The sequence below is a fragment of the Gallus gallus genome, chromosome 6, assembly GCF_016699485.2.
Source record: "Gallus gallus isolate bGalGal1 chromosome 6, bGalGal1.mat.broiler.GRCg7b, whole genome shotgun sequence".
NCBI lineage: Eukaryota > Metazoa > Chordata > Aves > Galliformes > Phasianidae > Gallus > Gallus gallus.
In genome coordinates, this window is record NC_052537.1 from 16,956,173 (window position 1) to 16,979,430 (window position 23,258).

Below are 23,258 nucleotides of genomic sequence, written 5' to 3' on the forward strand. Positions count from 1 at the left end.
ATTTCCAGTTAGCTTTAATGTACTAGGATAAAAATAGACCTTGAGAAATGATAGCCTCTCTAAATTCTTTTCATGTGTTGGCAAGGATTTTGTGTCAGATCTGTCCCCTAAGTAAAGCAGGGGGAAGGCTGGAATTGAGGATGGAAATGCCATCGATTTCCTTCAACTTTGTCACTTAAAATGTACTGTGAAGGTGAGAGTTTCCAGAACAAAGAGTTCCAGTTTATCAAATATGTTAGTGTAATGCAACATTTATTCTAGGTTAATCAGGACTTATGAAGGTTATAGTTTTAATCTAGAGGTACCTGCAAAAGAGAATCCAACAAAATTATTTTCCAAATTGAGTCTTTACAGTGTGTTTTTTCAAACGCTTGCATTTTCCAGTCAGTTTGTTCTTTTGTGTCAAGGTGAAAGATACCTTTTTCTTAAGTGCACTGTATATTCTAAGATACTTTTGGAACTAAAGTAGTACAAGTAGAATGACGTAGGTGTAAATTTTCAAATCTGTATTTATGACCAAGCTACATAATTTACAGAGATAAATCAGTATTCGTGATCTTTTCAGGAAAAGATTGAAAACAGAGACTTCACAGGTAACAGGAAATGGTGGAAAGAGGTGTTTTTTTCTCACATAGCTTTGTACCTATATGGCAAATTGGTTATATCTTGTATTCAGTGACATTCTAAAGCAATTCTTAAACTAATTTGCAGCTAATTTTACAAATTGAGAAAGTTTATTTTCCCTAATATAAACATAAATTGTCATCCATTCAAGTGGATTTTTGATATAACTGGGATTGCCCCTGCCCCTTTAAAGTTGTGTAGGATTATTATTATTATTGTAACTCAGAATGTGCAGTATGTAAAAGTTAAAATGCTGCATTATTCTTATGTATTCCACAGTATTTTAATAGGAATTCAAGCAACTATTTTTTTTAAGAGCATCTCAGTGGAAATGAAGGTTTTATGTAACATTAAGGCAGAGTGTAGGCAGTTGATACATCTGCTGTGTCTGGTTTATGTTGGCCAGGAAATGAGAAGTACTAAACTTAATTCACTTGGACGAATTCTGTTCTAACGCCATCTTTTCCTAAACTGCTAGGTTTCCTAGCATTCACTTTAATATAGGTAAACCTACTGGCATTGTGCTTGATACCCATTGTTGTTCATCTGTATCTAGCACTATGCCAGTAGGTTTACTGCTAGGTACTGTTTTCAGTTAGAATTTATTAAATTAGGCAATTAGAGGCATGGCAGATAGAAGGGGAGGCAGTAAGTTGTTAGCAACACTGAAACTTAGCTACAATTTAGATCTTGGTTACAAGCATTTTGCTTGACTGGTCTGCCCAAGTAGGTTAATTTGATTTTGATATCCTCAGAACCTTACGTTATAGCTTTGACTTTTAGATCTAAAACAATAAACAACAGAAAAATCTCACACCTCAGAATTTACCACATTAGTCATGGTTACTTACTGCAGTAAAACCAGTAAGCTAGATTTTTTTCTTCATGTTCACATGAAGTCATCCACCAAGACTATGTTACAACCAGACCTCTTCATGCTCTAGGCTTTGTTGTTGGTTCAACTAAGCAATTTATGAGACTTTGTAAATATGACTTGCTAGATTTGTCTTTTATAGTTTAAATTTCACAGTTCAGTTCCCAGGGATACTCATTTAAGCGTAAAATATGGTGAGAAATTGAAGTACAAGTTTAACTTCAGGGAGTTAACCGTAAAAAGGGAAAGTATTTTCTTATTAGCAGAACACTGATAGTGTTACATTAGAGCATCCTGCTTGGTAATTTAGTGAAGCTCACTAATACGTTTTAATCTTCAGAAAGTTAATCTCAAATAGATTTTCTTTTTAACCATACCACAACTTTAACATTAGTTGACATCTTATATTGCTTTCTTTAAAGAAAAAAAAAACCAATATCATAGAAATGTACAGTTTAAAACGTAAATGAAGTTCCAGTAATCAGTGTTTCTCTTGGTATACTTTGACTTGATAAACTGTAATAGTTAAAATGCAGGAGAAGTTTCACTTAAGCTTAAAAACAACCCCCAGAGCCTTAATTATAATTTGAAATAATTTTAATCTAATCTGGCGTAGCGTTCTATATTAAATTGATCATTGCCTTTTCTGCTGTGCGATATTACACTCTTCATCTTTCTCATTCATTTTGCATGCATCTGCTCACTTCTGTACAGCCACTGTAGAGGCAATTGAGGCTGAAAAAGGTATGATCAGAGTCTTTGCCATTGGCAGAGATCTGTGGTGTCTGGGAGGGAATTCAAAAGTACTGTGTGGGTGTGTTTTACTTTCAACTTGCACAAGCAGAGATGAATCAACTGTATTGATTCATCCCTTTTACATGTAACATTCATTTCTGGCTTCAGGATGATGATTATCTTTAATATTTTAGGGATGTTCTTGGGGTTTTTTTGGTCTTTTTTATTTATTTTTACAAAATATGCAGTAGGTTTTTGTATAATAGCATGTTGTGATACGTGGTGTTGTCTTGAAGTCCTTATAATGATAGTGTTTAGTGTTTTTTTTTTTTCTGCATTCAACTGCAAGATTTTGTTTGGGGGGCTGGTTACGTGTGGAAGGAGGGATATTTATGCATGCTTTTCTCATAAAATCTATTTTTAATGGCTTTGAACATATATATATATTTTCAATGTCCGTAAGACATCTGATAATGCAAGACATACAAATGTAATGTTTTTTTTCCGTTTGGATTTTATACATAATTTGATGACCAAATTTATTTCTAGTATATATGCCATCCTGCCAGTACAAGGCATATTAAACTCCATGGATTATTGGTGCTTCTGTGCTAAATAAGCTGTTGTCTGTGCACCCTTTTTAGCTGTGTTGAGTAAAATGCCATCCAGTTATTTGGTGTTCAAGTACTCAACTTCAGACTGTAGAAGTTTTTTCAAAGATACTTCAGTTTCCCCTTGCTCGATATTCAATGAACTGAATGAGAAACAGCATAGCAACTGGGAGAGCTGCCTTTGTGTGCTTTCAGATTTGGTTGTGAAGCACTAATTAATAACTTTATCGTTTGTTTTTAATCAAGGAAGTCAGATCTCCAAAACTATAAACAAGGGCCGTATTCTGTTCTCTCACACACATGTAAGATGTTCCGTTGTTGTGAGTGAAAGCTGTGCTCATGTCTCCAAAGAATTATTTCATCCCAAAGGACTCAGTCTTACTGTGTGGTTAACTGTTTTCAGGTCTGAAGTCAATTACAGACCTCGTTCATTAAAATAATCAATAGAAAAATAATACCTGTTTTCTATATGCATTTTAAATACATACGTATTTAAATGACACCATTGTTAAATGCAGTGCTAACCCAGTGACTGTGGTCGTGTTCATTTCCATCATCCACGTGATTAGCACAGAATGTGACCCATATCCTGCAGTTTTGCCTGCATGAAAACCGCAGGATCAGGCCATCAACGTGTATGCAGGACGTAAATCTCTGATTACTTTTGTGACCCTTTGCTGCTTTGCCTCCGCTGCACTTGCTGTGCTGCTTACATCTTACTGGCGTTCCCTTGAGACACAGGGATGTTAAGCTGAGCTCGGCAGCGGGAGCAAAGGGTGTTCAGAGCCGGCCACCCCAGGGACGCACAGAAGCAATCAAGTGGGCTTAAGCACCTTGATTCCTCCTTGCTGAATATTTGCCATACTCTGTTCTTTTTGTTATAAGCTCGGGTCTCGATAGCCATTGAGCGTATCAGGAGAGCAGCTTAGAGCAGCTTTTACTAGTAAAGATACAGAGCCATACATTTACTTGGCTGATTTCCTACCTGTTTTTAAGCATCGTTTATTAGAAAAAGTGTATGCTTTCGTCTTCTTTTTCCATTACTGACATATCAAATTTGCATTTTGTTAAGCAATACGAGGATTCTCTCCGCAACATAAAATCTGCAGTTTTGAAGAAGCAAAAGGTTTGGATAGGATCAATGAGAGAATGCCACCAAGAAAAGATGCTCTTCAGCAAGATGGTATTAATACTATAAACACAACAAATGCCAATGGAAACAATGGAACTGGCAACAACAATGCACAGTGACCACGTCAACTTCTGGTTTACTCACTTATGTCTTGCCTGAGAATTCCTAGATTACTGCTTTTTGATGTGACAACAGACGAAATAGCCAGGGGGGTCAGCGAGGTGACTACTTATCGGGAGGTGGAACGCCATCTGCCTGACCCTGCTGAAGAACAGCGCCGTGCTTTGAGACAACAGCCCCTCTCTTCACGCGGTGACCGACCTCCTGGGAGCACCCTTCGTGTATTCAGGCTGCTGCGACTGCAGAAGAGCTGGGAGGAAGGAAGCGGGCTGTTATCACTAAAGCACCCCTAGACTAGCATCTTATGCCTGTTGTTGTCAACACTTGACGTTTACAAATGGGATTTTTCTTTCGGTAGAGGTAGCTTGTTTGTTTGTTTGTTTTTTAAATCAGACTTTCAAATACGACCCTAAGAGCTAACTATTTATTAATGGACATCGGTTTCATGAAATGTCTTTAAAACAATAGATTAGAATGGTCTTAAAATTTCTGAGGCTGCAAAAAACAAAAAAAAAACTGTATTTTAAATAGAAAAAAATGCCAAAAAAAAATCTCAGTTGGTCATTCTGTAAAAAGCTGACCTCAGGTTTACTCCTTAGATGTTGCTAATTCTATATTGTATTCACTGTATTTTTTAGTTACAGCTTATCGGAAGATTTCTATGTAGGAATGTTTATTACTTGAACACAGATTTTAAAAAATATTTAATTTAGAAACATTTTTGCCCAGCTTTTTCAAGACTCTCCCCCACCTTGAACTTTAAAAAAAAAAAATTATATATACTAATTTTAAAAGTAAGAAAAATATGGGAGTGTTAATTTTAAGGTACTTTTAATTGAACTTTGTACATTGTTTAAGTAAATTTTGATTCATATCAAGTCTGTAAAGCTTGGCATTGTATTTTGTGTATGCATGTTTTCATTTTGCAAATACTTAATATATAGACCTATGCTGTACATCTATAGGTTACGTAGATGTTATGGGTACTTTTAGTTATCGTGAGTACTGCGGTTGCATAAGTAGCTAGTAATCACTGGGCTGAATAGCTGCAAGCTTGTCATTATTTTTTAAGCTGTAAAGGAAACTGAAACTGTATCGGACATAGGTTTTGTTCTAGGCGAAGCAGCGCGTAATCAATTGCTCTGTTCAACTGCTAAGGCATTAGTGGAAGTGTAAACTCGAGACTGCATGTATTTTGATATCTACAGGACTTGCTTGGTTAAAATAAAAATTGAAGCCCTGTGCTAATTTGTTCACAAATAATGGACTGTACTGATTGCCACTGTACTTTGTTAATATTTTGACATTTGCTCCGTGTCCTTCTCATCCCCTGGAACACAACTTGAAACTTCTGTCACTAGAGTTCATCTCCTTTTTTTGTTTGCCATGAAGTACGATCTGTACATACCCCGTCTCAGTTGGAAATTTTATGCATGTTCTGAACTATTCAAGTATTTTATAAACAGTAGCACACAATAAATTTTGTGCATGGGCTGCGGCTCCTATCATTGTGTATTGGTTTTATTTGGCATACTGAGGTCTCATCTGACCCTGAAAATTGGTTAGAAGTGCTCTTCCAAATCTAAGCTATTGAAGGAATAGCCTACGAGGTGAGATTTAGCTTGCGGAGAAATCATTTTACATAAATACTATTTATTTCATTTTTTTTAATTGTTATTTCTCATGTATTGAATATCTGAGCATCTTCTATCTGCCAGTCTCCATTGCTGCTTAGTGCAGCCATGAGGATGGCCGTGTCCCACGTGCGTCAGTTTGAGCTGAGGTTTATGGCACTGGTGGAGCCCTGGGCCGCGCTGTGGGGTGGGGTGGGGCTGTTTCGACCGTCAAGGCAGATAGCTGATTTAAGGGTTATGGTGTGTTCTCTGTAAGTAAGAAGCTGAGCGGGATGAGAGCACATCTAATGTGGCGCTAATGGAGTTTTAATGTTTGCTTTTACTTTATTGCAGATGCGTTGTAACTGGGAACTGTTCTCAAAGTCTGTGCGCAGAAGTTCAAGTTAACAAATGGTAAGTTGGGTTTTTTTTGTGAAACCCTCCCATAGTCGTGAGCTGTGCGGTCTGCGTGCAGTGTGTCAGAGCAGAACAGCCACGTGGCACTGCAGTACAGCCCAGGTTTGACACGGTGAGCCTTGTGATGGGACGTTCCTCCTTGTAAGCACCAACAAAATTTCCCAAGACCACGTATTCATGATCTGATACTGCAGTCTTCATTCTCAGTGTTCTGACTAGCTCGAATTATATGCGCAGAGAAAATACACAAGTAATCTTTGTGAGAAAAGGCCTCGCTGTATGGGAGAGAACTGGCTCTCATCCGGCAGGCATTGCTGTGCTGCAGCGCTGCTCACCTCCCTGAGAACCCCCTCCCAGCTGCTGTCCATAGCAGCGTTTGCCAGATATGAGGGCAGAGGTGCAGTAAATGGAAGTTTCTGGGAAGTTATTGTCAAACTGTGTCTGTCATACAGTGTATGTTCCATCAGCCTTTAAGCGAGTAGTCAGGTAAAAGAACTGTGCCCATGAGCTTTCTCTGTTTAGAAAGTAATCCTCCTTGTTTGCTGCTGATTCTGAAAGGTGGAGTCTGGAGCTGTCTCTAATTCTTGCATTGTTGAAGAGGAAAAAAAGGGTATCCTTCCTCTCAGAAAACTGTAAGTTGTTTTGCTTTGTTTTCCACTTCCAGGGTTTTAAGTGGGAGGAAGGTTCTGCGTGTCGTTGGTGTTAGTCTGTTCTCCGCTGGGAGGGGGAACTGCTTGGCAATGGCTGTCAGCCCACGGATGCAAGCAGCAAAGCAAAGAGCCGCGGCTGCTGCAGTGCTGCTGTCTGCAGGGAGAAGGGTTGGGAGGTGGTGGGGGCTGGGGAGGCGTTCTGGCTGTTCTGAGACGTGCGAATGCATTTTAGCAAATCTGAAAAGCGGGCCTAAAAGCACAGAACGTGTTTGGGGATGGTTTTTTGGCTTCTCCCGTTCAAAAGGGCTTTGTGCTGCCGAGGCAGCTGCTGCCACCTGGTGAGCTGAGCCGGGAAGACAGCCCGGTTCGCACTGTCTGCTTACATTTAGTTCAATGGCAAACATAATGCTGAATGTCTAATAGAGGAGAAATGCTTGAGGGATTTTTGCATGGTGGATTTTTTAATCTCTTACTGTTTTGCAAATACTTTTACGTACGTGTGTACAAGTGAAAGATGTGCCTTATAAGAATGGACTCTCCCAGCTGCCACTGTTTTTGTTTGAGGGCTAAGAAAAACAGAGCTCTGCTGTTTGTGCGAGGGGCCTGTATACGATGTTCATTAGTTAAAGCATTGCTCAGAAATGTTAGGAAACTCACCGTTAGCTGCTGGACTTCACGCTTCTGTTACATTTATGCTGGGGACAGATTCGGCGTGGTTTTCTCTAAAAACAAATGCACTGCTCAAAGCTGGTTTTCTGTTCTCCTTAATCCTACGAAACCCTCGCCGCAGTCATTTGTATTGTCTGCGTCTCTGTCGCTTTCCGTTTGGATTAACACATGTTCTGTAGCGTTAGCATTTGCTTACAGCAAATAAACGGAAGAACAATATAACCCACATTTTTACAAGGCGGTACTTCAAAATCAGATTTGAAATCGTTTCTCTTTTCTATTGCTGCCTTAAGCACAGTGCTTTCTGCTAATCGTAACTAATGTAGGAACTTAAATAGAGGAGGCACAGTCATCTTCTGCCAAGGCGCTTAAACTGTTCGTGTGACTTAAACTGAGCACTTGCTGCATTTTCAGCATTAGGAGGGGAAGACAGAAAAGAGTTCTTAGAGAACCTGCCTGGGGCTTCAGAAAATGCTTTCCATCACCCCCTGGGGCTTTTTTTGTCATCTGCAGTTAGCTCAGTAGTTGAGTTCAGTGATGTCAAGAAAGTAATTATGCAGGAGTTTGCAAAAGGGGAGGTGGTTTTGTCTGGGCCAAAATAATAATAATAAAAATACCTACGGCTTAGGGCTAGTAGACAAGATATATCTTTTATTATACAATAAAGAATAATATGTGCTGCAAATTAAGGCAAGTGTAAGTGCAAAAAGCTTACTGAATCACCAAGAAGGCGTATTTGATTATATATTATCTTTTACACACAAGAGTAGTCAGTGTCTGCATAAAGCATGTTACATGTCCTTCGGTTTGTTTTAAAAAAGAAAACAAACAGCCGGGTAACTGTTCTCTATTGACCAACAATTGCCAGTAGCAAACGCCTGTAGTCACCGCTTGTATCACTTGCTATCATTGTAGCCAAAGTCTTCTGATACATTTCTGCGAACTTCTGTTTAATTTGCACCAGATCAATCTGTGCAAAGAAGAAAAAAGAAAGTGTAAGGCTTAAATACAAAGTATGATTTTAACTCTGACGTAACTCTGCATCTCTTTCCTCACATCAAATACAAGCCAAGGGTGCAGTGTGCAAGCGATCAGCTCTGCACATCGTACAAGTCAGCTGCTCCCAAAGCAGAGGCTGGCTTGTCCCCTGCTTTGTTAGCACGGTGGTATCCTAACTTCATGCAGCTGAGATGCTTTTTTGCTACGTGGGCAAGCAACCACAGTGAGGAAGAAAGACAAGCAGTATTGCTATTTAGCCAGAGATACTCAAATTATTATATGAAACCTGTCTTCAAAACAAATTACTTTGCTCATCTAAATCTGAAATGGATAAAAGCTTTACTGCAGTGCATGATTTCTACAGCTGTGAAAGAGGGGACTGCATGAAAAGGTGGTTAGGGAGGACAGACCTCACAGGTAGTGGAAAGCTACAGAGGAGAAAGTTTCTTACCTCGCTGCGGGTGACTATAATTCTGATGAGGGTAGAATCATCCGTGCCAGCTCCTTTCATTGCATAATAAAGTCTTTCTGCAAAAAAGGCCGGGCGATCGAAAGCGCATTGCACTGCAATAAGGCACATTCTTAGGATTAGTTGCAGTACTGTATTCTGATACCTTGCAGGATCAGTTCTGGTTTTATGCTGTAGTCAGCTACAAGTAGATGTCAATACAGATTCTGTTATTCTGGATTACGGGAACTGTTTTACAAAGCTGGGTTTATTTTGAAGCTGAACAAATGAGTTATTACTTCACAAGAAAAGTTGTAGTTATTACCAGTTAACTTTTCTGGAAGAGCTTTTCACAGGTGGCTAAAACCTTAATTCTCAAATAGGTTGTTTTCAGTTCTTTTCCTTACGTAGCTGTACATAGCTGGTACCAGGATGCGAGCACTTTTACTGGTGTGCCACTGCTAGACTCTCAGTAACAAAGGTACAAAAGTAAATAGTTCCCATTCAGAAGTAGCTGCAGAATCAATCAATCTGTTAGATTTTTCACTGTTTTTTCTTTTATATGATCCTCAGAGATCATTTTTTCCTGTAGAACTTCAGTAGAATATAACCTGGGAAGATCTTGTTTAGTACAATAGCTTTTAATCAGCTACAGCTGCTGAAATGCTGTCAGTTTGGTAAGCGGTGGTAGAGCTGGTGTGCAGAGTACTGGTTTTGCTTCAGTAACTCATACGGATCCTATCAGTAGATCATAATACATTTGAAATGCTTTTCTATAAGTTGGCAGGGATTAGTGAAATCAGAACAGGTCTTCTCTTTTGGTGATGCTTTCCTTAGAAATGCTGGGCTTTTTGGGGGTAGGTGGTGGCAGAGAAGAGGGTTGGAAAGTGACCTGTGCCTAAAAGTCAGTTCGTGGTGGGTCTGAGATGATGTGTGGGGTGGTTCAGCTATCTCTGCCGCAGCTCTGTTAGTGGCACTGGCTTCATTTTGCAGGGGCCTGAAACAAAGAACCACCAGTGCTAAGCAGTGACCCTTGTTTCTGTGCAGTCACACTCTTTCTAGACAAGTAGTTTCTATGTAACCTTCTCTGGTTTCAAATTGACTTCACCAAGCTAGATGTCTGTTTCCTCCAAGTAAGTGCAAAGTGAATAATTTGAATAATTGAAGCTACTTTTGTAGTCACAGAGTCTCAGATTGTGTATCCATTTGCCATATGGACAGTGCTGGATTGGATTCAATGACGTTTAGAAAATTAAATTCTTAAGGGATAGGGGTAAGGAAGAAGGTATCACTTACAGATAGCCTTCAAGCCACGTTCCACATTTCCAGAAAATTCTCGATCAATGCTGCTTGCTAAGTCACGATTAGCAATCTAAAATAAACGAGATTAACGTGAGGATCACAAAACGCAGCAACATTTGGAACCTTAATTCAAAGTGTGCTGACCAAACTCATTTGAAGCCAGTGAAGAATTCCTACCCTGGAATACGCCTCAGCTGTTGCTCTCAACTGGGGAAAACTTCTGCTTGCCAGAACCATATTAAAGCAAGATTCATCTGTCCCAAGTTTTCCTTCACCTGCTTGGTAAAGACGCTGAGCATCTTCTTGAGCTTTTTGATAATCCACAGTTTGATTCTCATCCCGGTTGCCCTAAAAGCAAAGGTAGCAGAAGTCAAATGAAGTTGCACAAAGAAGTTGCGCTTTCACTGCTTGCAGTACAGCCCCCAGGCTTGTATCTCCAAAGCTTGAAGTAGGAAGAGTGATCCCAGTTAGAAATACATTACATTGCTTTAAAACTACTCTTTGGATTAATATTGCTTTGAAAAAATACAGTTGTGGCCCAAAACTTTGTCAGTAGGGAATGGTTTAAACTGTAGATATACTGTGTGTGTGCGTGTGTGTGTATATATACACATATATTTCCACATATATATATATTTTCACATGTAGCTTCACCTATAAATACCATCTCATAGTTCTAGTCTTTTTCAGGAACTGCACTCAATTCTCTATTTTGCTTAGTAATGAAAACTTTCTCTTGATTTGTTTCTAGGCTTCAAGTTGCAAAGAATCTTCCTAAACGAACTAATGAATTATCTTTCTGAATATGCATACCTGAAATATCTCAGGTCTTCTATTATATTTAGAATTGCTAATTTCAACTATGAATGTCTCCAGAAAATACTAGCTATAGTTGCAATATGTCAAGTAGGGCTTATGTGACATTCTATGTGCTTTGGGGTTTGTATTCTTGCTGCACAGTGCATGGATGGATGCTGCTAAATGTATTGGCTAAGTAGGCTTAATACACACCCTTAAATACTATTGTGTCTGTAGCAGTTAATATAATACTTAAATTATGTGGTTGTCAGTTACTGTACTGGATTTATCAAAATAAAATTTAGCATGAGCTTCAAGCTTTGCTTCCTTGTGGATTTTGATTTTGTAACCCAAACACCTGGTGAACAGCTGAACTCTCATAAAGGTAGAAGCAAACAAGATAGAGAAGAGTCATAGAAATTCTAACAGCAAAGGCAGATGTATCAGAAAGATGTGGGAAGTTGCATGTACTGGTTATTTCTTCCTAAACATGGATAACAGCAACTTACTGTTCTTCAATACAAAAAGAGCCCTAGTGTATAACATGAGATAAGCAGCTTTTGGTGCTCACAGGAGTTTAGTGGTAGCACATGTGTAATGCTGGTTATCTGAAGGGAGGGCTACAGTGTGACTTGGAAGGTAATGTTTTGCTTGTCTGGGGGGACTCTCACAGATATTTTACATGCTATAAAGGTTATCCTAACAAAATTACCCAAATAATTTTATGCAAAAAAAGAAAAGCACCTGGCTTTAACATCAGTGTGGAGCGCTGCTTGCAGCTTGTGCTATTTGACTGCATCTGCTCAAAGTATTTACACAAATCTTCTGTGGGGAATATAGAGTGCTCAAATCTGTCATACAGATAAGAAGGAACTCTTCCTTGAGGAGGGGCTGAGGTGTTTTATCTTGTTAGAGAGGAAAGTAGTCTAGGGCTGATTTCTGTCTCTGGCAAAGTAGGCACAGGCAATTCATTTATGTAGCAGTTATGGACATATGCAAGGAATGCACGTGTGTCTTAAAAATAAGAATTAAGTCTCACTTGGCACATAGATACAAGTAACCGTTCGAAGTGTCCTGAAGTGTCTGCTCTGATGTCTTGTTCGATGTCCCTTCCAAATTCTGATTTATAGCAGTTCACTATTTCTCGTATTTCCTGGTTTGTCCTTGTGCAAAGGATCTCAATCAGCACTCTCTCCTGCGTGCCTGCTCCCTGTAGGCAAAGCAAAAGAAGGCATAACTACAAAGCAGTACCTACTTCGTTTTGTTCAATTGTAAAAATAAGCAGACAGCTGTCATTTTAAAAGATAGTACAATTTCTATTGTAAGAACAGTATTCTAGTGGTGTGAAAGCACCAAGTTCACCGAATGCTTAAAATGGAAAGAAGATTTCTGAAATGCTCAGTTCTGCACTGGCTTAAAATAATACCCTGAAACTGTATTTCTACTATGGCAACGTCAGCCATAGGTAACAGAATTCTTTGGCAACCTCATTCTGGGAACATATTGGAGGAAGGGAGAGCTTTCTGATAGCCCCTAAAGTCAGAGATATGCATATAAATACTGTTTTGGTCACTGTGAAGGTGTGTTTCTTATTCCAAAGGTGACTGGTCCCCCTGCATGAAGGACCAGCAGGAGCTTTTCATAGCTGCTTCCCTCTCCTCAGGATAGAAATTAACTGGGGGTTCTGAGTACAGTCACATCTGCTGACATGATCCATCACTATTTGAACAAGGATTGTGTAGGGGTAGATCTACGTGAGCCTTCTAAGTAGTACTGTAATATATATATATATTTTTAGATGGTTGTGTGGTTCTTGCCCCCACTAAAGCTAGATCTTCATTTGTGCTCCATATTCTTTAGAGATCTGCATTCCTATCTAAGTGACTTGTTTCCAGTAGTCAGCCAGCTGCTAGCTGCTGCAGCTCAAACAAGCAAGGAATTCAGGTAAGTTGGACATACCAGTTTACCTGAGTTAGAAGGTTAAACCAGCTAGCTCACCTAACCCCTAATGTGAACTTAACACCCGAAGAAATTCCTGCATCCCCTGACCTTAGGAAAATACTCTTTCATTGTTGTCCTGTTAAGAAAATGAGGTAATCTAAAACTATCACTTAGTAGCAATGGCTTTGTTTCCTGCAGGCAGAGGTATGCAACTTCAGTGTGAACAGCACTTATTGGCTAAAAGAACTTCAGCTCTTATTGGGTTCTAGCAGAAAGAACCACCAAGAGAGGGGCAGAGAATAAAATTCCATCCTGTAGCTTTCATCCCCTGCTGGGCAGCTGATGCAAACTGGCCAATCCTGCAGTACTGGCACATGCAGCAGAAAAGAGCTCTAATCTCAACAGTCCCTACATTTGCTTTCCAACCCAGGATTTTTCAACAGTGCAGAGATCAGGTATTTTGTTTTCTTGAATGAGCATTTTTAGATAGTTTTAAACTATTCTGTTCACAGAACCATACCTTCATTGCGTGACGTAAACTCCAGGCATCATAGTAGGTTCTAGGCATGAAGAGTGCTAGAATCAGTTCTTCCACGTTTCCACTTAATTCAGACTTCAGGTCTTTAATTAAATCCTGTCCAATCAGAAACACAAAAATGGCATTGTTATATAATACGGGGTCTAGAAATCACTTTCACACGTTGTTCAAGTGGCACAAATTTACCCCCAGCCCCCAAATTAGAGCAGCTGATGATCTTTTCCTGCTTTTGCTTGCTACAGTACATTACATTGTTATCCATATCCTGAGCATCCCTAACATCCACCAAAAGCATGGTCATCACTCCCTTCTTTGAGAATACTGGCAAAACAGCAGTACACATCCATAACTCTGTAGTGACTGGAGTGCTCACTGAGGAAGGAGTGCAGAGTTCAGTTCCTTCCTGCACTAAGTATTTCCAACCGTACAACTCCTGTTGCTTGCAGAATTACTCATCGTATCTTAGATACAAACCAACAAGTTCAGCCTGGTGGGGAAAGAGCCAATTTTTTCAGGGGATGTTCAGGTTGGGTATTATACAAAATTTCTTCTCAGAAGGAGTGGCAGTGCACGGGAATGGACTGCCCAGGGAGGTGGTGGAGTCATCATCCCTGGAGGTGTTCAGGAGATGTGGGGTTGTGGCACTGAGGGATGTGATTAGTGGGCACGGTGGTGACGGGTTGACGGTTGGATTCAATGATCTTCAAGGTCTTTTCCAACCTTTAATGACTCTGTGATTCTTTCAGAGCAGTGCTACTAAGCAGATAAAAATGTAAGATTTCACCACAGCAAGAAGCACAGAAAAGAAATTATTTGACAGCAAGTGTCTGCAGGACAGACTCCTTTGGAAAAGAACCTTCCATTATGGATCATAAAGGAGGCAATAGGAGTAGACACGTGTCTGCAGTTTTCAGGTGAGCACAGTTAAAGCAATAATGGCATGGAGCTGAGTTACTCCAGCAGGCTGTGCCCTAGTGGTGATCACCAATCCTCAACCTATTTCTCAGTTGGCTTTTTTATGGAAATAAAAGATATTTCAGCACTAGTATTTGTGCACAAAAAATCTCAGGAGCATCAGACAATAAGATAGATTAATCTCAATTATTTTCTGCCTGCTAAGTATTATCAACTCAGAAAAGTTTCTGCTTTGCTGAGGAACCTTGCCAGACTCCCCTGTGCCCTCACTTCTAACAGGTATGAGAACACTTGAATACCAGATGTCTACCTGGTATGCAATGAAAAATATAACCCAAGGAGGAGCATTTAATAAATGCCCCAAACCACTCTCCAGGACTAAAATGCAATTAGGCAGTTACACATCAGCTGAATTACAGTTTTTGTTTACTGAGCATACCTTGCCATACATTGTCTTGAAAGCTGCCTTGATTTTTTGCCTTTGGTCATTGGAGCGGTTAGATACAACATCAATGATAGCCTTCTCATCAGTCCCTTGGAAACAGAAGGGCAACGTGAGAACTCGTAAGAATCCATCTAAGGCGATGCATTTTATAATCTCCCAGTTTGGCATGGTTATATAATAAATGCATGAATATCATTTGAGTCTGTTTACCAAATTTTCTTTGTAACTTAGAGTCTACTAAATTTCCCAAGTCTCTCTTGGTGTGACTTTTGAAAAGCTTACGGTTAGATACAAACTGAAGCACCAAATGGCATTAACACATTAGAATTGTAAGTGCCTGTTGCTTACTTACCAATCCCCTTCATAGCTTTGCGCAGAATTTCTGCATCCCTTCCAGCATCAAAGTTTGGAGCAGCTTGAATTGTGCCCTGAGTATACTGAACCATTGCTGCAGGCTGAAAACAAAAGCCATGTATAACTAGCTATCCTGCACGATGCAACTCAAATTTAAATCACCACTTAGGAGTGAGTAGTTGAGAAGGAGGAGTCACAGAATGGTTTGTTCCATTTGTTCCATTAGTTCACCATTTTTTATCTGACACAAAATCAGGGTGACAGTTGTGTTGAACAGCTCTGGCCTACCACCACTGCCAAAGCACTGCTTTTATGCAGGCGTATGTGATGAGCATACAGGGATACTGAGCGATGGTTTTGTTTGGGTTGTGTTCTGAGTGTAGCCAGGAATTCTGCAGTGACTTCATTGCTGCTTTTACAGCAAAGGAAGGTTTGTCAGTGTTAAACCATTTGATAATATAGGACCAATTCATACCCTTTCATATCAAACTCATTGAGAAATGCTGTATTAAAATGCCTGTACACATATTATATGACAGCTTAAATTTCATTACTTTCAATTAGTTATTCAAATTGCAGAGTAAATCTGAATCTTATTGAAAGCAATGGCAACAAATCAATTACTTTTCTGTGTGGCCAAGATGGGTACTGATTTCTTTTCCCCTTTTTTCCCTTCAGCACAAAGCCCCTCCAAAATATTGTGATGGGCAACCTGAGTGCTGCAGTGATGCAGTGACATTCAGGATTGTATTACCTGAGTTCCCCTTTGCCCAGAACTGCCTCTAATAGCAATTCTTCCTTGCACTGGGGACAAAATGAGGGGCTGTTATTGAACAACCTTTAATAATAATATCAAAATACATTTCCAGCCATCAATGCCTGTTCATCTGTGACACATCCTCAGCTCATATTCAGGCCTCTTCCCTAATATTTGCCATACAACCAACTGTAAAAACATTTTTCCCACTAACAGCCAGGTGAAAAAAATAGAGAAGCAACATTAAGATTGATTATAAGAGAGCACACAGCACATACCGGACCAGGCATCGGTGATGGTGCTTGTCCACCAGGATAGCCTACTGAAAATGAATTAAATAACAAGATGAACAAATTAATTATGTTTCTTTTTATTATATAAATGCTACCTAACCTGAAAATAAAACCATTTATAGACCTGGTAAGTTACAGGTCTACCACAGCAATAACCTGCTTGCTAAGTAACAATACCTATAGCTGAAGTCCTTGCCATTGAGAACAATGGGAAGAAGCAATCACAGAGCATTCTGGTAGATACTTGAGTGAGGCACTTCTAAAAATGCTACATTTACTGGTGCTGTGAGAGCTGGAAGGATCGCTCCTTATTAAATGTCTGTCTTGACAAAAGCCAAGATGATCCACATAAATGAGGAATGGAGGAATGCACATCCTGTGCTCTCTTTCAGAGTCATTTTATTTATGTTAAAATGTCTGTAGCATATTAACAACAAATGCTGAGAGTTCGTTGGTGCAAGAACTGAAGAAATCTCATTTCATGTTCAAAATCAATGTGAATACAAAAGATGCAACCACTTTTTAAAACTGATTTTTTATTTTCATCTATCTATATATCATATATCATATGCACAGTTATTATTGTTTTAATGGCAGCTTAATTATTATTTACAGTCAGTGAAGCAATCGTTAAAAGAAAGTTTGCTACTCTGAATTTCTTGCAGACACAACTGACATTCCAGGACAAAAATGTTTTTGATGGTAATTGACTATTCAAAGCATGAAGAACACTGCACTAGTTTTAAGCAATGGCGTGCATCCTCCTTTCCACTTCCCACACAATTCCTGGGATCACTGTGAACACAGATCTGCTCAGGTTCCTAAAAAATATATACATTTCTCTGAGATGAGCAGAACTGCCAGATATCTGTTGAATGTGGCTTCCCAATTTAACATTTCTGGTCAGATAAGTGCAGTTTGAAGAAGGATAAGCACCTAACCTAACCAATTACATCACAAGCATTAAGCAGTGACAGCCATCCCTTTTGGATGCAGCACACATAGAGGTGATTCTCATCTGCTCTTCACTGTTCTTGTCAAGAAAGGTGAGAGGACAAATACAGCATGCAGACCTCAATGGCTAACAGTAACAAAGGTAAGGGCCTTTTTTTTTTTTTTATCTTTTACTATCTATCTTGGCATCTCTTGGTTTAGCCTTGGATTCTTGAAGTATCATACATATGGCAGGGAAATATCCGCATACCTGGAATTTGTGCTGGTCCACCTCCAGCATAGCTTTGGGCAGGAGGTTGGGGATAGCCACCGAAGCCAGGGCCGGTGGGAGGCACACCATACCCAGGGCCTGTGGGAGTTAGGAGCAGATGACAGATTTTAGCACATAGTGTTTCATAAGTGGTTTCTGGCACAACATGAGCCAGGGTATTGAGCTACACAAGAGATTGTTTCTTTTCTCTCTATCTGTGCAGTGGCTCACAACCCAAAGCCATCAAGACGCTGCTATTAGCATGCAAGTACTTGCTGCTAGGTAGCAATCTGGCTGTCTAAACACTGCTGCCTAAATTGATCACTGAACAACCACTTGCTTTTCTTTTCTTCTTCTCCCAAGGTACAAAGAGTGGTTACAACAGAAATAACTCCCAAGGGCTGGATCTTACCTCCAGGATAAGATGGCATTCCTCCAGCCTGGGGAGCTCCAGGGAAGCCCCCCGGGGCAGGGTAACCCCCTGGAGCAGGGTATCCTCCTGCCTCTGGATACCCAGTGCTGGGTGGTGCTGCAGGAAAGCTTCCTCCTCCTGCTGGAGGATATCCTCCAGGAGCAGCAGGATAGGTGTACTGCCCAGCAGGTGGGTAGACAGACTCCTGTCCTGTGGGCTGAAATACAAAAAAAACCCACAAGATGTCTGTACTCTATTACGGAGTGAAAACTCAAGCTACTACGATGTCCGTATATGTATAATAACATGATTAGGTTTAGCTCTTAGGAGCAGCAGCAGCATTCCCTAAGCCTGGACATGGGCCTTCTGGCTGGGTCCTCTGATGCATCTCCCTAGCAGCAAAGTCTAGCTCAAAGGTTTTCCTCAGTTTTGTCTGCCCCAAGATCCCCACCACCGCATCACTGTGCCCAGGGAGATCCCCTTCCCTAACAGTGCAGTCTAACCTTGTTCAGCCAGACTCAACAAAAAGATTTTAATAGGATTTAGATTCACAGATCCAAAGCTAGGATCCCCTAGGCCTGCTAGGATGACTATCAATATTACAGAAAATAATTTCACATTGACTTTTTTGCACTATTTCTATGCTAGAAAACCTAGTATGGCTACTCTGGCATCTATGCAATCTTTTAAATTCATGCACTGAAGATTTTAGATGCTGGCTTAAAAAATAATCTTAGTATCCTTTGAGTTAGAAGAGACTTTTAGATGTCATGTAGTCCAACTCCCCTGCAGTGAGCAGGGAAAAGAATAAAGTGGAATAAAGTACTGTGGCTGAAGGACTGGGGGTCAAAGTCAAGCTAAGGTGTCCAATATCCTCAGAAAAATATTTACTCAGTGTTGGAGGAAAGCTGGGTTCTTGAGCTTGGATTGCTCAGCAGCTTTACTCCTGAACGAAACGGCCAGGATATGGGCACACAGGGTATGGTTTGGTAGACACTGGTGCAGATAATACCTCTGACCCTGTACCTAAAGACCCTCATATTTATTAACAACTACTGATGCTTAAAAAACAAAACAAACAAACAAGCATTTGCTGAGATAGTTAGCTGTATATATGAAAAATAAACCAAAATGAAAATGACTTAAAAGATTAAGGTAACAAACTAAACAAGAAGCAACCAGCCACCCTTCTGGAACAACAGGCAATATTATGAAATATATATCAGACTTCCTTTGTGGAATTCATTTGAGACAAATGTGAAGTCACACTCAGAGATGGATACATGGATAAAAACAGCTGCTGTTTACATGCACACAGAGCACAGCAAGAAGGGATATTGACTATAAATACACTAGGAATGCAACACAGGTAAAAGCCATACTTACAGGGTAGCCAGGGAAAGCAGGGTAGCCAGAAGGGGGGTAACCTGGGTATGCCATTCTGAAAAAGGAAATATTCCCTGTCAGGCACCACTTGAGCAGCTTGGTTAATGCATTCAGTGTTGCTGAAAGTACTCATCAGCTACAAAACCACAAACCTTTTTTTTTTTTTTTTTTTAACACAAACCAGCATAACAGTAGCAAGCAGAATTCAGAAGAGAAGCATCATCAACTTTGTAATTATTTGCTATCCTTAATTAGGTCAGATATACGTTGAAGCACAGTAAGAGAGCTGAACCTCCAAAAGTAATTCTGAAATACAGGTTACAGACCTTGAATTGTCAGAACAGAGACAGAAGAAGCTCAATTCCATGCTTGCCTCCTGTCAGCCTGCATCCCTTCACTCACAGGAATAGCTCCTGAGAGGAGAACAGTACCTGATCTATCGCACAGAGAAGAACCATCTGATAGAAATGTGTTGCATCTTTCACCTGCTTTTGGCTGTTCTTATGAAACAGATGCATGCACCAGAAAGATTTCAAACAGGGCTTAAACTAAGAAGTTCCAGCTTCTTGAATAACACAAACCAGAATTGATGCTACAAGTATGACAGCAGGACAGCTCAAGCGTGGGAGGACCAGGGTGGTTCAGCAGCCACACGTCTATTACTTTGACCTTTGAGTCCCTATTAAGATCCCACATTTATCTGACTCCAAAGCATAAGAAATGACTCAGTCTTTCCTTTCCTGATGGTAATGACATGGTGCATCCTGCAGAATTAAGCTGCGCCCAGTGCTGGTCAGTGCACCATGAAAAGGATTTGCAAAGATCTAAACTTTAATCCAAAGAGTTTATTTAAGCATAAGAAGATAACGCTATAGCTGACAGTTTATATTAGCATAATACAAATTTGCACATGTGACATACAAAAAATTGAAGGAAAGGTCATACAGAAGTTGTGCAAGTGCCTGTTTTCTGAGCCTGCAGGCCTTTCAGTCTTTAAGTGACTGTTCTGCCAAAAAATGCCTCCGTGAGGCATTCCTGTCTTGCATAACTGAAGAGGGAAAGAGGAGGAGGAGCTGCTGGGTGGGGGCCCCACACTCAACCCACCTCCACAGCAGCTCCTCTCAGCCCGGGCGTGTTGTATCCTGTGCAAGAGCTGCTGGCTGGAAAGGGAGGGGATCTGCTTCATTTTTAAAAATCCTTTAAAAACAAGTGAAGCTGCTGTTTCAGAATTCATGAGCAGAAAAAGCAGCCTTAGCCTCCCTGCAAATACTTTATGCTGATGGAATTATTTCTGTTTCTTATCTCAAAATACTGTCACCCTCGTGCTCAAACAAAACACCAAAATGGGGAAGCATCCAGGCAGGAGTTCAGCTCCCAGAGTACTCCCAGTGCCCCCACATCTTACTGTACTGCCCCTGCATTACTTCATTTGTGCAGGAGTTTCTGTTTCCTGCTAATAACTATTTCAATCCTTTTTTTAATAGGAGGGCTGAGGGATTAGAAGCAGAGTAAGACAGGGACTGGGAGTTACTTGTTGCATGTTGATGAGGCAGTATCCTAGCTGCATGAATCAAAGAAAAGGGGAAATATAAAATGTAATACAGTTACTGATTATTCACATTCCTGGGTATTCCACAGGCAAAACAAACGGATCTGAAAGCTATCTTCTTGCTGTGTTGAACCACTCTGACTTACTGTGGGAAACATTAAAACTTAGAGCAGGTTAGTTCATATGAGAGCCAAAGCAATCCTGTACAGAAGTACAGCTATATGACCTCACAGTGATAAAGCAGAAACACCACTTCAGGGGGCTTTCTTCATAGTAAAGGGAGAAGAGCTGTATGAGGTGTAGTTGGAAATCATAACCACGAACACTTTAATCATAAACACTGCTAATTGCTATTTGTTCCCCTCAGAAGAAGCACATGGCCAATAGCAGTGCAGTATTTACTACTGCCAGCTGTGTGCGTTGACTTTTCGTTCTGGCTTTCCACACATTTCTTCCACCTCTTCTGTTACTTAACCACAGACTGCAGCTCCCCTCAGGAAGAAGACAACTGCCAACACTTCCTTCAGATTTCAGCTTCACTCTTTCCACTCAGTGGGAAAGTACGGCGTCAGCAAAACTGGCCATTAAAAACCTTCAAACTATTCCAGCTTTATGCTCCATGTAACTCAATCAAAGCCACACTCTTAAGCGGACAGTAATGTGAAGACCTGTGAAATGGGCAGGTGTGCACAGTATCACGTCCCCTGTGCTCACACTGCTTTCTGTAAGGCAGCGAGCAGCCGATGGCTGCAGCTCAGCTGTTCCAACAGCTGTACAAAGTTTAATTTGTATACAGCTGGGACCCAACAATATTTTATCCGTACTAAAACATACCCGTTTTTAGACTTATTGATGAGGTACTTAATATAGAATGAAGTCAGTTTTTTCAGCCACGTTCCCCATTTGCTGTCAAACAAATTCTGGCACAAAAGCTTTTTAAGGCACTGGTTTCCAACGCCTCCTTTGCAAGGGAGGCAGTATTTCTGATCAGCAGATCACCCACCCGTGCACACCTGTGACGTACACGGACTGTTACAGTGCTTAACTCTTTCCTTACTGGCACCGCGTGGGTTCCTTCTCTGGGACGTGGGTAATGGCTGGAGCGTTTGGGGGCAGGCATCGGGAATGGCAACATTTCGTGTGATCACCCGCTCTAGCAAGACCCCAATTCCTACTCCTTGTGTTTGTAACCCAGAAGAGTGACAACGTTTTCTTGGTAAGACGTAGAGTGGTGAAGGGGTCAGGTAAGGACTTCAGCTTCGGTTCGTGTGCACTCCGCAGCTGGCTGCACGGTGCCGCACGGCGATCGGGGCTTCCCCGACGGCAGGACTCGGAGTCCCTTCAGAATACCGACCGGACAACAGCGTGTACTGAAGCAGCTCTCCGCGTGTACCCATATGCCAGGAGATACACGCATTCACAGCAGCAGGTACGTAATGACGGACCGCCTGCTCCCGCACCGAGCTCAGCCTGAGGGCCGCGGAGCGGAGCAGAGGCCGCTCCCGCCCGTGTAGCCGACAGGAGGGCGGGCTCTGCTCGGTACCGATACCGGCCCTCCCTCAGCGTCCCGCAGCAGAGGACAGTGGGAGCCGCCATCCCGGGGCTTCGCGGGCCTTTCTCGCCGGAGTCACAGGTTCGGACGGTTTTTATTTGTTTCGGGGACTTGGGATGGGATCGATTCCGGCGATGTAACGCGGGGGGCGGGCGCTCAGAGCCTGGCGCGGGCAGCATCCCTGCCGCAGCTGGAGGACCCCGCCCGCGGCCGGAGCCGCCGCCCGTCTCGAGGCGGTCACGCAGCACTGTGGGCTCTCGCCTCAGGGCTGCGGCCCTCTTAGCCGCCCTCCCGCGCGGAGGCATTGCCGCTCTCGGTACTTGCCCTGAGACGGCGGGGCACCTCGTTCCCCCTCCCCAGGGGACCGCGCCCTCCTCCGGCGGGGCACCTGCCGGCTGCCGAGTCCCCCCGTGCCACAGCCACCGCAGCGCAGCGCTCCCTCGGGGAGCGGCCGAGCCCAGGGCGCGGGACGCGCGCAGTGCGCCAGGCTGATCCCCTTCCCCCTGCCCGCCCCCAGGTGCCTCACCTGAGGGAAAAGCGCGGAGCCTCCGGCCTCTCTCCCGCAGCTACACCGCAAAATGGAGGCTGTGGGGCCGGGAGGAACCCGCCCCGCCCCCGGGTCCGCCCCGGCCCGGCCCCGCTCCCCGCGGGCGGCACCGCCGCGCCCAAGGGTCGACCGGGCCGGCGGCGGCCCCGCTAACGTAGAGCCCCTTTTGCCAGCCGTCCGGCCTGCCCCGTCTCCCCGGGGGCCGCAGGGAACGAAACGACGAGGAGGTACGTTGAGGGGCGGCCGTGCCCGGTCCCGCAGCCCTGCCGCGGGGCGCCGTCCCGCACGGAGGGCACCGGGCCCGTGAAGTAAAAAGTCTGCATTGCAGTTTTCCCCTTTGGCACCAGTGCAATTAAATTCAACCCAAACACGT

At 42.1% G+C, this 23,258-nt stretch overlaps 2 protein-coding genes across 13 annotated transcripts in view; one reads left to right on the top strand and one right to left on the bottom strand.

Annotated features, from left to right (window-relative positions):
• PPP3CB (protein phosphatase 3 catalytic subunit beta) overlaps positions 1–11,309 on the top strand; it is a 50,048-nt gene extending 38,739 nt beyond the window's left edge. For 4 of the 11 annotated variants that reach the window (XM_025151454.3, XM_040702224.2, XM_025151455.3 and 1 more), the window contains 2 exons: positions 2,213–2,242; positions 3,917–5,601. In XM_025151454.3, the coding sequence (XP_025007222.1) occupies positions 2,213–2,242; positions 3,917–4,095 (209 nt within the window). In that variant the 3' untranslated portion in view covers positions 4,096–5,601. Of the gene's footprint in view, positions 1–565; positions 1,129–1,194; positions 2,243–3,916; positions 5,602–6,063; positions 6,124–6,684; positions 6,759–10,945 lie in introns of those variants that run through there. The other 7 variants (XM_025151457.3, NM_001030340.2, XM_025151458.3 and 4 more) reach the window with 4 other exon arrangements.
• Positions 8,077–22,933, bottom strand: ANXA7 (annexin A7). 2 transcript variants are annotated; one of them, XM_040702403.2, is made up of 13 exons: positions 22,865–22,933; positions 19,238–19,292; positions 17,852–18,068; positions 17,440–17,538; positions 16,221–16,261; positions 15,184–15,286; positions 14,826–14,920; positions 13,454–13,567; positions 12,032–12,202; positions 10,372–10,542; positions 10,189–10,264; positions 8,896–9,008; positions 8,077–8,415 (listed from the first exon to the last, which is right to left on the bottom strand). In XM_040702403.2, the coding sequence occupies exons 2-13, from the start codon at positions 19,289–19,291 to the stop codon at positions 8,293–8,295; spliced, it is 1,377 nt and encodes a 458-aa protein (XP_040558337.1). In that variant the 5' UTR covers position 19,292; positions 22,865–22,933; the 3' UTR covers positions 8,077–8,292. The 2 variants fall into 2 exon arrangements, with proteins under 2 accessions (XP_040558337.1, NP_001264276.1); NM_001277347.2 differs by having other exon boundaries at positions 16,221–16,264.
• Positions 22,934–23,258: the final 325 nt, after the last annotated feature.

What these genes read in the sequence shown, in the direction of transcription:
- ANXA7 (NM_001277347.2), bottom strand. Translation starts at nt 19,291, where the DNA reads ATGGCATACCCAGGTTACCCCCCTTCTGGCTACCCTGCTTTCCCTGGC. An exon ending in AATGCCATCTTATCCTGGAG is followed by an intron (nt 17,539 to 17,851) that starts GTAAGATCCAGC and finishes TAACTCCCACAG; the next exon opens with GCCCTGGGTATGGTGTGCCT. An exon ending in CAGCTGAGGCGTATTCCAGG is followed by an intron (nt 10,265 to 10,371) that starts GTAGGAATTCTT and finishes CGTTTATTTTAG; the next exon opens with ATTGCTAATCGTGACTTAGC.